At 52.0% G+C, this 12,244-nt stretch overlaps 1 protein-coding gene across 3 annotated transcripts; it reads left to right on the top strand.

Annotated features, from left to right (window-relative positions):
- The first annotated feature begins 1,310 nt into the window (after nucleotides 1-1,310).
- On the top strand, nucleotides 1,311-11,042 carry Rd3 (RD3 regulator of GUCY2D). 3 transcript variants are annotated; one of them, XM_034513555.2, is made up of 3 exons: nucleotides 1,311-1,611; nucleotides 7,610-7,921; nucleotides 9,558-11,042. In XM_034513555.2, the coding sequence occupies exons 2-3, from the start codon at nucleotides 7,626-7,628 to the stop codon at nucleotides 9,847-9,849; spliced, it is 588 nt and encodes a 195-aa protein (XP_034369446.1). In that variant the 5' UTR covers nucleotides 1,311-1,611; nucleotides 7,610-7,625; the 3' UTR covers nucleotides 9,850-11,042. The 3 variants fall into 3 exon arrangements, with proteins under 3 accessions (XP_034369446.1, XP_034369447.1, XP_076797743.1); XM_034513556.2 differs by having other exon boundaries at nucleotides 7,613-7,921; XM_076941628.1 differs by lacking the exon at nucleotides 1,311-1,611 and adding an exon at nucleotides 3,429-3,641.
- Nucleotides 11,043-12,244: the final 1,202 nt, after the last annotated feature.

Consider the following 12,244-nt stretch of genomic DNA (forward strand, 5'->3'; position numbering starts at 1 on the left):
TGTGGGCATGGGCTTTAAGACCCTTGTCCTAGCTACCTGGAAGCCAGTCTTCTCCTCGTGACCTTCAGATGAAGATGTAGAACTCTCAGCTCCTCCTGCACCATGCCCTCCTGTACGCTGCCACGCTCCTGCCTTGATGACAATGAACTGAACCTTTGAACCTGTAAGCCAGCTCTAATTAAATGTTGTCCTTATAAGAGTTGCCTTGGTCATGGTGTCTATTCACAGCAGAAAAACTGTAACCAAGACAGTACTCTTGTCCTGACACTTGCCTCAGATTGCTCTGGCCTTAGCTGGTTCTGGATGGAGGCCACCTAAGAACTGTAACTGTCCCTAAGCCATCCTTTTACCTGTTAGGTCTGTCATGATGTGAACTTACCAAGAGAAGTGTTTGACCTAAGACCCAGCTCCTGACAGGACCCTGAAGCCTCTTCTAGAGGCAGGAAGGCAGAAGAATCTGCACACTGTGTACACCCCCCCCCCCCCCAAACACACCTCAAACCTCAAATATGCACACAGGAGGGCAGTTGCAGCTGAGAAGCCTGGCCTGGCTTATATCCTGGCTGTGTTTTCTGCTTCATTTTTAACTTAATTGAATGAGATGTGTCCAAAGCCATTCCCTTCCCAGGTGCTGGCCCAGCATCCCCTAAGATCTTTACAGTGCAGGCTGCTGGTCCAGCATACAGGCCCTAGGATCTGTTACAGTCCCCTGCTCCTTCACAGGACACCATCCCTTTCTCAGTGCCTCCTCACTTCTGTGAGACACAATCGGGACTACTGTTGGCCTGCAGCAGAGTAGCATAGATGTGGTACCATGTCTAGAGAGCAGAAAGGCAGCGACCTAGAGGAGAGTGGGGAGAGGGTTAGGTGCAGCAGGAAGCCTGTATCAGTCCCTGGCATCACTTAGATGTTCCAGGACCCACTTGCTCTCTTCTTCCTGAACCTACCTGAGTCTCTGTACCTGTGCTTGATGCAAGGGAAGGAAAGACAGAGAGGGTGGCAGGTAAGGAAAGTATAAAGGTTGAGACAAGTTCATGGGCTCCTGGTGCCCAGAATAATGCCCTCCTGGAAGAAAGAGTATTGCATTCAGGAACCATCCACCAGGCAGCTAGAAACACCTGCCAATAGCAGGTTCACAGAGAGTCTGATGAGGTTACCAGCATCAAACTGGGTGGTACTGAGACAGTAAGGGTTCAGATGCTTTCTGGGAACACTGCTCTCTCTGTGTCAGGTCAGCCCTCCCTCACCAGCTAATACTGTTGCAGGCCAAGAGGCTTAGGTGGGTCTCCATGACAACCACAGCTGGCCTGTCTCCAGGTTTCACAGGGAGCCCTGTCTCAGCTCTGGGGACCTACACACTCCACAAACACCAGCCCAGCTGGGTCCCTCCTCCAGTTGGTGGCTCCAGTACAACTTCTCAGTGAGGAAGAGCAGAAAGCACAGGAGGCAGCCAGCAGTGGACGAGGCAGAAGGAGGCTGAAGATGGAGATCACCCTTCAACTTCTGCTGGTTTGCCGCTCAACGTTTTACTTTCCCTAGAAAAGATCAAGGCTCTCTTCTAGAGTGTGAAGCAGAAAACAGGAGCCCTGAAGTGAAGGAGGTGGACCTCAGGTAAGAGGGTCTCCCCAGAAGTGGCAGCTTCCCGCACTTACAGTGGACAGCTAGCTCTTTAGGGGTCAGCACACTTGGCTGTGAGCTTGGAAGGGAGGCTCTCTGGCCACCTGGGAACCAGAAAGTAATCTGGATCCAGGACCCAGGTGGCCATGAGAGGCCGCCTCAGTCCTCACTGGTCAAAGATGAGCAGACTCGGGCCTGATCCTGAGGGTGTTCATCCTGGTTTGTAAATTTATAGAAAGTCACATCTGTTGTCCACTCTGGGCAGAGCAAGCATCTGAGAGAAACCAGCCTTGGCGCTCTCCCTTGTGCTGTGTAGGGGACACAGGCAGGGGGAGAAAGCAAATCTCAAATCAGAGGGGCCACCCGCCTGAGAAATGCAACTTCAGCACCTGTAAGGTGCAGAGTCAAGGCTAGACATGCAGCAGCGACCAGGAAACGCATGATCCCCTCCACAATGGTGCAGCCTCTAAGGTCTAATAAGACACTAGGGAGGGAGTCTGGGAGGGTTCAATGGAGATGGTCTCATTATGACATTGGGATGCGTCGTGGAGATTGTCCATCATGGTCAGACCCGAGTATTTGTACCTCTGCCTCAGTATGAAGAAAACTGACTGACACTCATTAATCTACCCACACATCCACTCGCCTGTCTTCTACTCATCATCCACCCACCTATCAACAGACCTCTCTATCCATATAAGCATCCGCTGATCTATCAACCCCTCTACTCATCCACCACCCACCCCGATCCACCCACCCCCTGATCTACCCACCCACCCCCTGATCCACCTACCCACCCCTGATCTACCCACCCACTCCCTGATCCACCCACCCACCCCCTGATCCACCCACCCACCCACCCCCTGATCTACCCACCCACCCCCTGATCTACCCACCCACCCCCTGATCCACCCACCTACCCCCCATCCACCCACCCACCCCCTCATCTACCCACCCACCCCCTGATCTACCCACCCACCCCGATCTATCCACCCACCCACTGATCCACCCACCCCCTGATCTACCCACCTACCCCCTGATCCACCCACCCACTGATCTATCCACCCACCCACTGATCCACCCACCCCCTGATCTATCCACCCACCCCCTGATCCACCCACCCACCCCCTGATCTACCCACCTACCCCCTGATCTACCCACCCACCCCTGATCTATCCACCCACCCACTGATCTACCCACCTACCCCCTGATCTACCCACCTACCCCCTGATCCACCCACCCACCCACTGATCTACCCACCCTCTGATCTTCCCACCCACCCCCTGATCTACCCACCCACCCCTGATCTATCCACCCACCCACTGATCCACCCACCCACCCTCTGATCTACCCACCTACCCCCTGATCCACCCACCCACCCACTGATCTACCCACCCTCTGATCTTTCCACCCACCCCCTGATCTACCCACCCACCCCCTGATCTACCCACCCCCTTGATCTACTCAACTACCTACTGATCCACCCATCTACCCCCTGATCCACCCACCCACCCCCTGATCCACCCACCTACCCACTGATCTACCCACCCACCCACTGATCTACCCACCTACCCACTGATCCACCCACCTACCCACTGATCCACCCACCCACCCCGATCCACCCACCCACTGATCCACCCACCCACTCCCTGATCTACCCACCTACCCCCTGATCCACCCACCCACTGATCCACCCACCCACCCCCTGATCTACCCACCTACCCACTGATCCACCTCTGGGACAGCCTGGGTCAGGTGACCTTAGGCCCTAGGGTCCCCAGGAACAGAGTCCTCCCTAGCCTGCAGATATTCAGCTGAGCTGTGGGAGCCCAGCTATACAAGGGAAGAGCCTCAGCTGCTGCCCTGGGTGTGGGTCCCTCTGGACCAATAAGCCAGGGTTCTTGGATGCAGGACAGCATCCCCTTCACTGTGTGGCACTAGTAAGCACAGTGGTCCCCTCTAACTGTCTGGAACCAGAGTCCTCTTGCCTTTGGGATTCAGGGAAGGCTTTGAGTGTTTCTAAGGTAAGAAGTCACTGTCCTGAGGGATGTCCAGAAATAGACCAGTGGGAAGGCTCAGAGTGTGCGCCTGTATAATGAAGGGGAGAGGCGGGAGGTGAGAGTGACACCCTGGGCATCTGCAATCAGTTCCTCAGCTCTCCCCACACAGCCACCAGATCATAGGGCCTTGAAGGCCAGGATCCAGGTTGGGGTCAAGCTTGCACCAAGTTGGGGTATGTGTGCAGGAGAGGCTTTTCTTTCTGTTCTCCAGACCTTTAGGGGTCGGCGAGGACACATTTTCTGAAAGAAAAAAAAAATGTTTCTGTGTAAAATCACCAAGGTTGAATTAGGGAAAACCAGCTCTGTAGAAATGTAGCTACTAAAATATTTGTAAAACCAGCTTATGACCCAGCGATGTCCATGCTTTTTTAGAACCAGATAAGATGGCAAGATCTGGTGACGTAGCTAATTAACACCATGTTTCGGAAGAATGATGAGTACACAATATTTTACAAATAGCTGCTTTGAGGAGTTGGGACTATTATTCCTGTAAACCCACAGATGTCATGGGTACTCATGGCTGTGTGGTGGTCATTCATACCCAGAGGGAATGCTACTGTAAGATATTTTAGATTTGCTTTATGAATATGAGTGTTTTGCCTGCATGTATGTGTGTATACTACATGTGTGGCTGGCACCTGTAGAGATCAAAAAGGGGTATCAGACACCCCAGATTGTGAGCCACCATGTGGGTGCTGGTTCTCTGCAAGTGCTCTTAGCTGCAGAGCCATCTCTCCAGACCGGAAATGCTACATTTTAAATTAAAGATGGAAACAAAGTTTTACAAGATCATCACTTGATTCTTCTAGGACCACAGGAACAGTCCCTGAAGTAAGGGCCAGTGACAGCCATAGCTGGACTGACTTACTGATGAGACTCCAGTGATCTGGACATAGGCTAGATGTGTCAGGTACAACTGGCATTCTCTCGCCAGCCTCAGCGTGCCTCATCTGAGACAACTGACAAAACGGACGGGGGACAGCCAGACCACCAAGCATGTCTGAGGTTGAAGGAAGTGTGAGCCTGGGTGGGTGGGTAGGTGGGTAGGTGGAGGTGAGGCCATGCTCCTTAGCAGAAGAGACCAGGAGAGAGAAGAGGGGAGGAGCCGTCAGCGTAAGGCAGCATCCATCTTGCCCCATTTCGAAGACAGGGGAGAGAGGCATATCCCCAAGGTTCTCACAGACCCAATGTAAAGAACACTAGGGTTCTTTACAGTCTCGGGACCCTCAGTGTATCATCCTGGCTGGCTTTCATTTCTTCTTGTCACCCTCAGCAGGACCAGCATCCTGTTCTCCCTCCCCCTTATCCCCCACACCCCCGGCCACCTGGCAGGCAGAGGCAGCAGTCACTTCCAGACTGTGTACCAGGTTATGGGATGGCAGCTTCTTTTGTGTGTCAAAAATATTCTGGGGAGTGTGCTGCATGGTATGTCAACCCTGTGTGTAGATGAGGAATTTAAGGCCTGGCTGGTCAGGGAGGATGCGACAGGGAGCTCTCAGTGGGGGGTTCCTGGATGTCCTCTCAGCTGGCCACAAGCTGAAGACAGGTAGGTGCCTTCCATCCAGGAGTGTAGTCTCCTGTGGAAGCATCACAATGGCTCTGTCTAGAGACCCCCACTCAGACTCCAACGTGGAATCACAAGCACACTCCACTACACCTATTCTTCAATAGGTTTCTTGAGGGAGTTTCACAGGTAGTACAGTGAAAGGCGTGGCCCAGGGCCCAGGACTGCTGAGACCTCAGGCCGGCCCAGCGTACTGCCTGTGCCCAATGGTGGAGAATCTGACGGCCATATGTGCCGCCGGCATGCTGGGAAGTTGGAAAGTACAACAAATACCAAAAAACCTCAGAGAAAACAATTGGTTTTGCTATATGTTGGAGTTACAGGTTTGTGTGTATGAATGCACATGCCTGTCGCTCCTCTGAGTGAGGAGAAGGCCTCCAGGACAGGCTCTGAGGTCACCAAGGCCCTATCACAAGCTCCAGTGGTGAGCTAGAGTGTCAGGGGACTGGAAGTCTGACAGGGAATTCGGCCTTTGAGGGGAGCAATGCCTCCAGAGAGGGTGAGGAGAGGGGGAGCCACAAAGCAGATCACACACAGCCTGTCTGGTCCCAGGAGTCTGCCTGGCTGGCAGCTGTCCACAGCTATCCTTCCCTTCCTCCACCCTCCCTCTCCATCCGGTAGCCTTAAGCACTTAATCGGGCTTGCCCAGGGCTTGCCCCTAGAGCCTCCTTCGGGGAGCAGCTGGCATCAGGGTCAGAAATAGCTGCAGCAGAAATCCTGCTTTGTTGGGTCAGGGCCAGTGTGGAGGAGCATGGGGGTGGGGAGAAGAAAGCTGAGACAGGCTTCTCCTTTCCAGTGAGACCCCCAAGCTGGGCCACAGAAGGTTAGGGTTCACAGAGCTCAGGAGGCCCACCCAGCTTTACCCCTGAAAAACATCTGCCTCTACAGGCCAGCTCAGGTCTCGGCTCTAGTGAGATTCGACACCTCCCTGTTGGCTGGCCATTTGTACTTCATCCATCACCAGACCTCTTATCGACTCTGTTATTTAATGTCTTGTTTTTAAAAGCTCTTTACATATTCTGGATATTAATTCTTTGTCCCGGGTGCAGCCGTCAGCGGTTTTCTCCTGTCCTGTGGGCTCCTCCTTTCTGTTAACTTCTCTTTGCTGTACAGAAGCTTTTTAAAATTTCACCAGGTTCCATTTGTGAATTGTTACCCCTTATTTCCTGAGTAACTGGGGTCCTACGGAGAAGGGCCTTGTTATGCCTGTGTCTGGAGCGTTTCCCAACTTTTTTCTCTCATAGTTGTAGAATTTCTGGTTTCACGTTGAAGTGTGGTCAATTTGGAGTTGGTTTTCACCTGGTATCCTGCTCCGGCAGCCCTGTGTAACACCTCAGACCGAGGCTATGTCTTTCTACGAAGGTCACCCATCTCTATCTGTCCCTGTGTGTGACGTCTGCCCTCACTCGCACCCTGCTCTTCCATAACCCCTCCTCTGACCCCCTTCATGGTCTAATGCTCAGCCCTCCCCATAGATACCGAGTGCGCTCTGTGTCAGTCGTCCTGAGAGCAGGTATCCTGGATACTTTCACGTTGGTGTCCCTCCAGTGAACTTGGCTAACGCTTACTGGATTAATGAATTATGAATGGTGGGTTGGTTGTTTTATCAGGGTAGTGTCAACCTACACATTTGTAAGTGTATCATCCTTAGACCAGAGGCATTTGAAACAATGTGTTTTTGTTGGATTGGCATGGAATATATAAGTACCTAAGGGTGAGTGTGTGCTTGTGTGTGTGTGTATGTCTCTGTCTGTGTGTGTGTGTGTGTGTCTGTGTGTATGTCTCTGTGTGTGTGTGTGTGTGCGTGTGTGTGTGTGTCTGTGTGTATGTCTCTGTGTGTGTGTGCGTGTGTGTGTCTGTGTGTATGTGCGTGTGTGTATGTTTCTCTGTGTGTGTGTGTGTTGCGTGTGTTGTCTGTGCTATGTATGTTGTATGGCTATGTAAGTTGTGTGTTGTTTCCCCTGTATGTGTTTGGGTTGTGTGTCCCTTCCTCCACAGATTATGGGGATATTACTGTGCTCAGATGTACATGCCCTGTTTCCTGCTTTGTTTTTGGTTAGTGAGGTTTGGGGAACATTTTCTCTGGGTTCAACCTTCATGATGATCTCAGGACTCTTATCAAAACGGCTGCATACATTACCTCAATGTAATGCTTATAGTGAGCCAAGCTTATCCACAGCTGCTTCTCAAAGGGCCCTATTTTGCTTTCCATAATTCAGGATTTTGTTCAAAGAGGTGTGGCCTACACAGGCCTACAAGGCCTTACAGCTGTAAGGGCTCGGATGAGGCCCAACTCTCCTCTCTCTTTCTTGGTGTCTTGGGTTCCTGCCTTGCTGACAAGGGGCACACTCCTTCTTCTCTGTCTCAGTAGGGCCTGGGGGGCCATGTCCCTCATCCCGTGGCTCCGGTGGAATGACACCTCTCCCCGGCTCTCGGCCCGGAGCCCAGCTGAGACGGTGCTGGAGACACTAATGATGGAGCTGGCTGGGCAGCTGAGAGAGGTGGAGCGGCAACAGAGGGAGCGTCGCAGTGCCGTCAGGAAGATCTGCACCGGTGTGGACTACAGCTGGCTGGCCAGCACGCCCAGGCCCACCTATGACATCAGCCCTGGTGAGCGGCTGCAGCTGGAGGATGTGTGTGCCAAGATCCACCCATCCTACTGTGGGCCTGCCATCCTCAGGTAACCCTGGCATTGGAATGGGGACCAACTGTGACCCTACTGGCTCCAGAGAAGGTGATTGTAGTTAGGAGCCCAAGGGTACTAGGATCATAGCCTGATGGCATGAGTGGCCAGAAATATGTTAGATGGGGTGAGGCAGGAAAAGGAACTCAGAAGGCACGTCAGACCTGGGGGAGGCTTCATCTGGGGCCTCAGGCTGGGATGGGTTGGACTCAAAGCCTGTAAGTTCTTTGTTCTTCCTGCTGGGTGGTTGCAAGCCTGGATGTCAATAATGGCTTCTTTGTCATATATTTATCTTCCAAGTCTCCAACTTCTCCGGCTGCATTTCCTTCTTCTTCCTCTTCTTTTAGCTCAGGCTAGCCTAGAACTCACTATGTAGCCTAGGCTGGTTTCAAATTCACAGCAATCCTGCTGCCTCAGACTCAATGTTCCTTCCTTAGGACCTGTCCCAGGCAATCTCTCCGAAACTGGTGTCTTAATTATTCTGTTTTGATCAGGTTTGATACTGGACAGCCCGAGGTGTGAGTGTGTGTATGGGGAAGAGGGAACAGGCAAGCTGAGCAAGTGTGTGAGAGCCCAGGGCACCAAGTGTGTAAAGCTTGGTGCAGCACAGGACAGAACTTAAACCTCCCTCCCCGAGGCTGTGGACCCTACATCTATTCCCATAGACTTGATGAAGTCAGTACAAACTCAGGAATGATTCCAAACGGACAGAAGTTCCTTGTCAGCATTTCTGTTTGACAAATCTACAAGTAAACACTTTGATCCCAACTCCTCCCACAGTTCCCAACACTTTCCCATTCTGTGCTTTCTCTCTGACATCCCTCGAAGGGAGGACTTTGCCCTTATTCACTCCCTTTGGGTTTTGTAGTCTTTGTGCTGGCTGCCTTCCTTTCAGACTGAGCTCTCCAGTTTCTCTGATTCTATTAATGAGGGAGGCCCCTAAAAGTATTTACTTCAGAAGAGAAAATGGGACAGAGGTAGAGTCCTAGGCTGATGCCAGGGGGCACCTGATCTGGCTGGCTAAACCCACAGTGAGAGGCACAGGGTCAGAGGCCATGTTTCCTGTTTCTTCCTGGCCTTCCTGTCTGCCCCTGCCAAGCGCTGGCTCTCAATAGGGCTGAGGAAAGAAGTGATCAAAAGAATGAAATCAGCTCTAGGGAGAGGAGACAGTTAAGGAGACACACAAGGACCAAGGAGGTCACCAGTGGCCTTCCTGAGAAGGAGCAGGGCCAGTGGGAAAGCAGAGCTTGTCCATCCCCTGAAGAGACATGGAGCTGGGGACAAGGTCTCCATGATTACACACAATGACATTGCAGATATACATTTCAGAGCAATCACCTGGGCAGGTAGAACCTGCCGAGGGAGGAACACAAAGTCTCTCACAGCCAGGCTGCGGTTGCAGTGCATATGTCTGAGGACTCTGTCCCTGTCAGTCTTGGGCTGGCTTCAGGTTTCTTGCACGTGAGCACGTACCGTACCTCGTGAAAAGGCAGGTGTTACCCTCTACAGGTGGGAAAATTGCGACTCAGAGGTGAACAGAGCTGGGATTTGAGCTCAGTATTGACTGGGACAAGAGCAAAGGCTGGGAGTTGCTGGCAGGTGAGATGCTCAGCCGTTAGTCATGTGCCCCCAGGTTCCGACAGCTGCTGGCTGAGCGAGAGCCCGAGGTGCAGGAGGTGGCGCGGCTATTCCGCTCCGTGTTGCAGGAGGCCCTGGAGAAGATGAAGCAGGAGGAGGAGGCCCATAGGCTGACACGTCAGTGGAGCTTGAGGCCCCGCGGCAGCCTGTCATCCTTCAAGACCCGTGCTCGCATCGCGCCCTTTGCCAGTGACATCCGGACCATTTCGGAGGACGTGGAGCGTGATGCACCACCCCCGCAGCGGACCTGGAGCATGCCGGAGTTCAGGGCACCCCAGGCCGACTGACCACTCGAGACAATCACCCTCAGGAGGGAATGACGGGCTGGTGGCTCTTGTCACCAGTGCTGGAACCTCCCCACCTGCCCCAACCAGGAGACCATCAAGCAGCACTGCTAGACCAGGGAGCCAACTACCCAGTGAGCACACCTGCCTGGCTACAGGACAGAGTCAGGACTTTAGCTCCGTTTCTCCCCGAAAAGGTCTCCACTTCCCTGCCTGATACAGATACAAGGCCTGGCATTGGAGCAGGCTCCTCCCCATCTCCTCTGTCTGGAACAAGGAAGGAACCTGCAAGGCTGGCATATGCATCCCAATCTCCGGGATGCCCCATTCACCCTATCCATTCAGGGCGCCTTTACTGGTGACCAGATGACATTCACTGCAGGAGACCCACAGCCTCAGGCCCAGGACAGCTGGTGGGGTCCACAGAAGACTGTTCAGCCTATTCTTCAGCTAGTGAGTGAAAAAAAAAACCGAGTCTCCCAAGGGTCTCCCTGCTTTTGCCTTAACTCTGATCCCTCTGATGGGGGAGTGTTCTTGCTTCTGAGTCCTTGAAGGCTGGACTATGATAGGGCAGGACCAGGTCCACGTCTCCAGCCACTGGGGCTGAGGCTGCTCTCCAAGAAAGGTAGCTGGGGGTAGGCAGGATGATCCTAACTCCCATTGTTCGGTGTCAACACATGGAGTGTGACCAGAGTAGTCTCCTGCAGCCTCATGCTCTGATGGTATATGAGCAGATCACCTATGAAAGATCTGGAAAGCTAGGGGGCCCTCCTGCAATCTGGGGTAGAAGTAGGGTTCAGGGGAGAGGGTGAGTAAAGTGTCTGTCCCCAGCACCCAGTGCATACCCAGAGAACACAAGTGAATCTTATAGCCCAAAGAAAATGCAATGGGAAGAAAATCACCAGGTACTGCATGTAGTCTGGCTCAGTGAGAAGTCTGTGTCTATTTTCCTCTGCCCTCTCCCCTCCCTCCCTCCCTCCCTCCTTTCCTCCTTCCCTCCCCTTGTCCAAGGCAGGGTCTCACTATTTTAGCTGCTTCGGCCTCTTGAGTACAGATGTTCTTTTTGAATGATGTGGCTTTGGGTTGCTTTGCTGGAATCTGACAGAACGGCACATTCCTCTATCCACCACTGCCTGGATGAAGGAGCTGACTGGCTCATTAGTGTATCTCTTCTAAATAAAGACATCTTAAACATACCTTCCACTGGAAGATACTGAGAAGTTCACCCAGTTGCCAAACTTTGGATAGAGGTCCAAAGTGACCTGTGTTGTGATGGGGGTTCATTTGGATTCGGTGGGTTTGTGGGTGCTTCGGATGTGACACCAAGATCTGGAGAGGCTTTGAAACAGACAAGTCCACAGGTGGGAGGAAATGTTGAGGGAACCAGAGCTGGCCAAGCCTCCTGCCTGAGGCCCTTGTGGGGTTTGGTTTGCCTGGAGGGAGGTTCTCCTCAGAGGAAGACTACTGATTTCTTCTCCCAGATCTCTCTGTTCTCCTCAAACAAAAGGAAAACCTGAGGCAGTGAGCTTGCTCTTGAGTGACAGGCAACTGCTATTGCTGTCCCTGCCAACCTCCTCAGTACTCTTCTGCTTTGTCCCATCTTAACTGTGAGGCTAAAGCCTGTGAGGGTTCTAGAGGCAGTCCTCTGCACCTAGGCTGGGAAACCTGAGAACAAAGGGAAGTGTCTGATGAGGGTTTGGCATTGGCTGGAGGGGGAGCTTCCACCTGCCAAGCTGTGGATTGCATTGTGCCAATGCTCCAGATTGCAGCATTTTATTTCTGGTGCTTCTTACTTGGTATGAAAATTTCTAAGTTTAGAAAGTAAAGCCGGGAGGTGATGGCTCACGCCTTTAATCCCAGCAATCCCAGCACTTGGGAGGCAGAGGCAGGCGGATATCTGAGTTCGAGGCCAGCCTGGTCTACAGAGTGAGTTCCAGGACAGCCAGGGCTACACAGAGAAACCCTGTCTCGAAAAACAAAAAAAAAAAAAAAAAAAAAAAAAAAAAAGAAAGAGAGCTTTAATATTTATTAATTCTTAATAATATTAATTTTATTTTTAATTTCTTGTTGTAATATCTCAACCCAAATTTTTGTCAGATACTTTAATATGAATCTCAGATATGATTCCTCACTCCTGAATATTTCAGTGTGTTCTGAAAAAGAGAACATCCCAGAAGTTGAGAAGGCTCAACATGGTGGCATACACCTTTAGTCCCAGGGTTTGGGACACAAAGGCATGCATATCTCTGAGTTTGAGGTCAGTCTGGTTTACAGAATAAGTTCCAGGACAGCCAGGGCTACACAGAGAAACCCTGTCTTGAAACACAAACACAAACACAAACACACAGCTGTCTGCTAATAAAATCTACGCAAACTTTCATATTATCTAATATCTAGT

This window comes from Arvicanthis niloticus, chromosome 10 (genome assembly GCF_011762505.2).
Source record: "Arvicanthis niloticus isolate mArvNil1 chromosome 10, mArvNil1.pat.X, whole genome shotgun sequence".
Lineage (NCBI taxonomy): Eukaryota > Metazoa > Chordata > Mammalia > Rodentia > Muridae > Arvicanthis > Arvicanthis niloticus.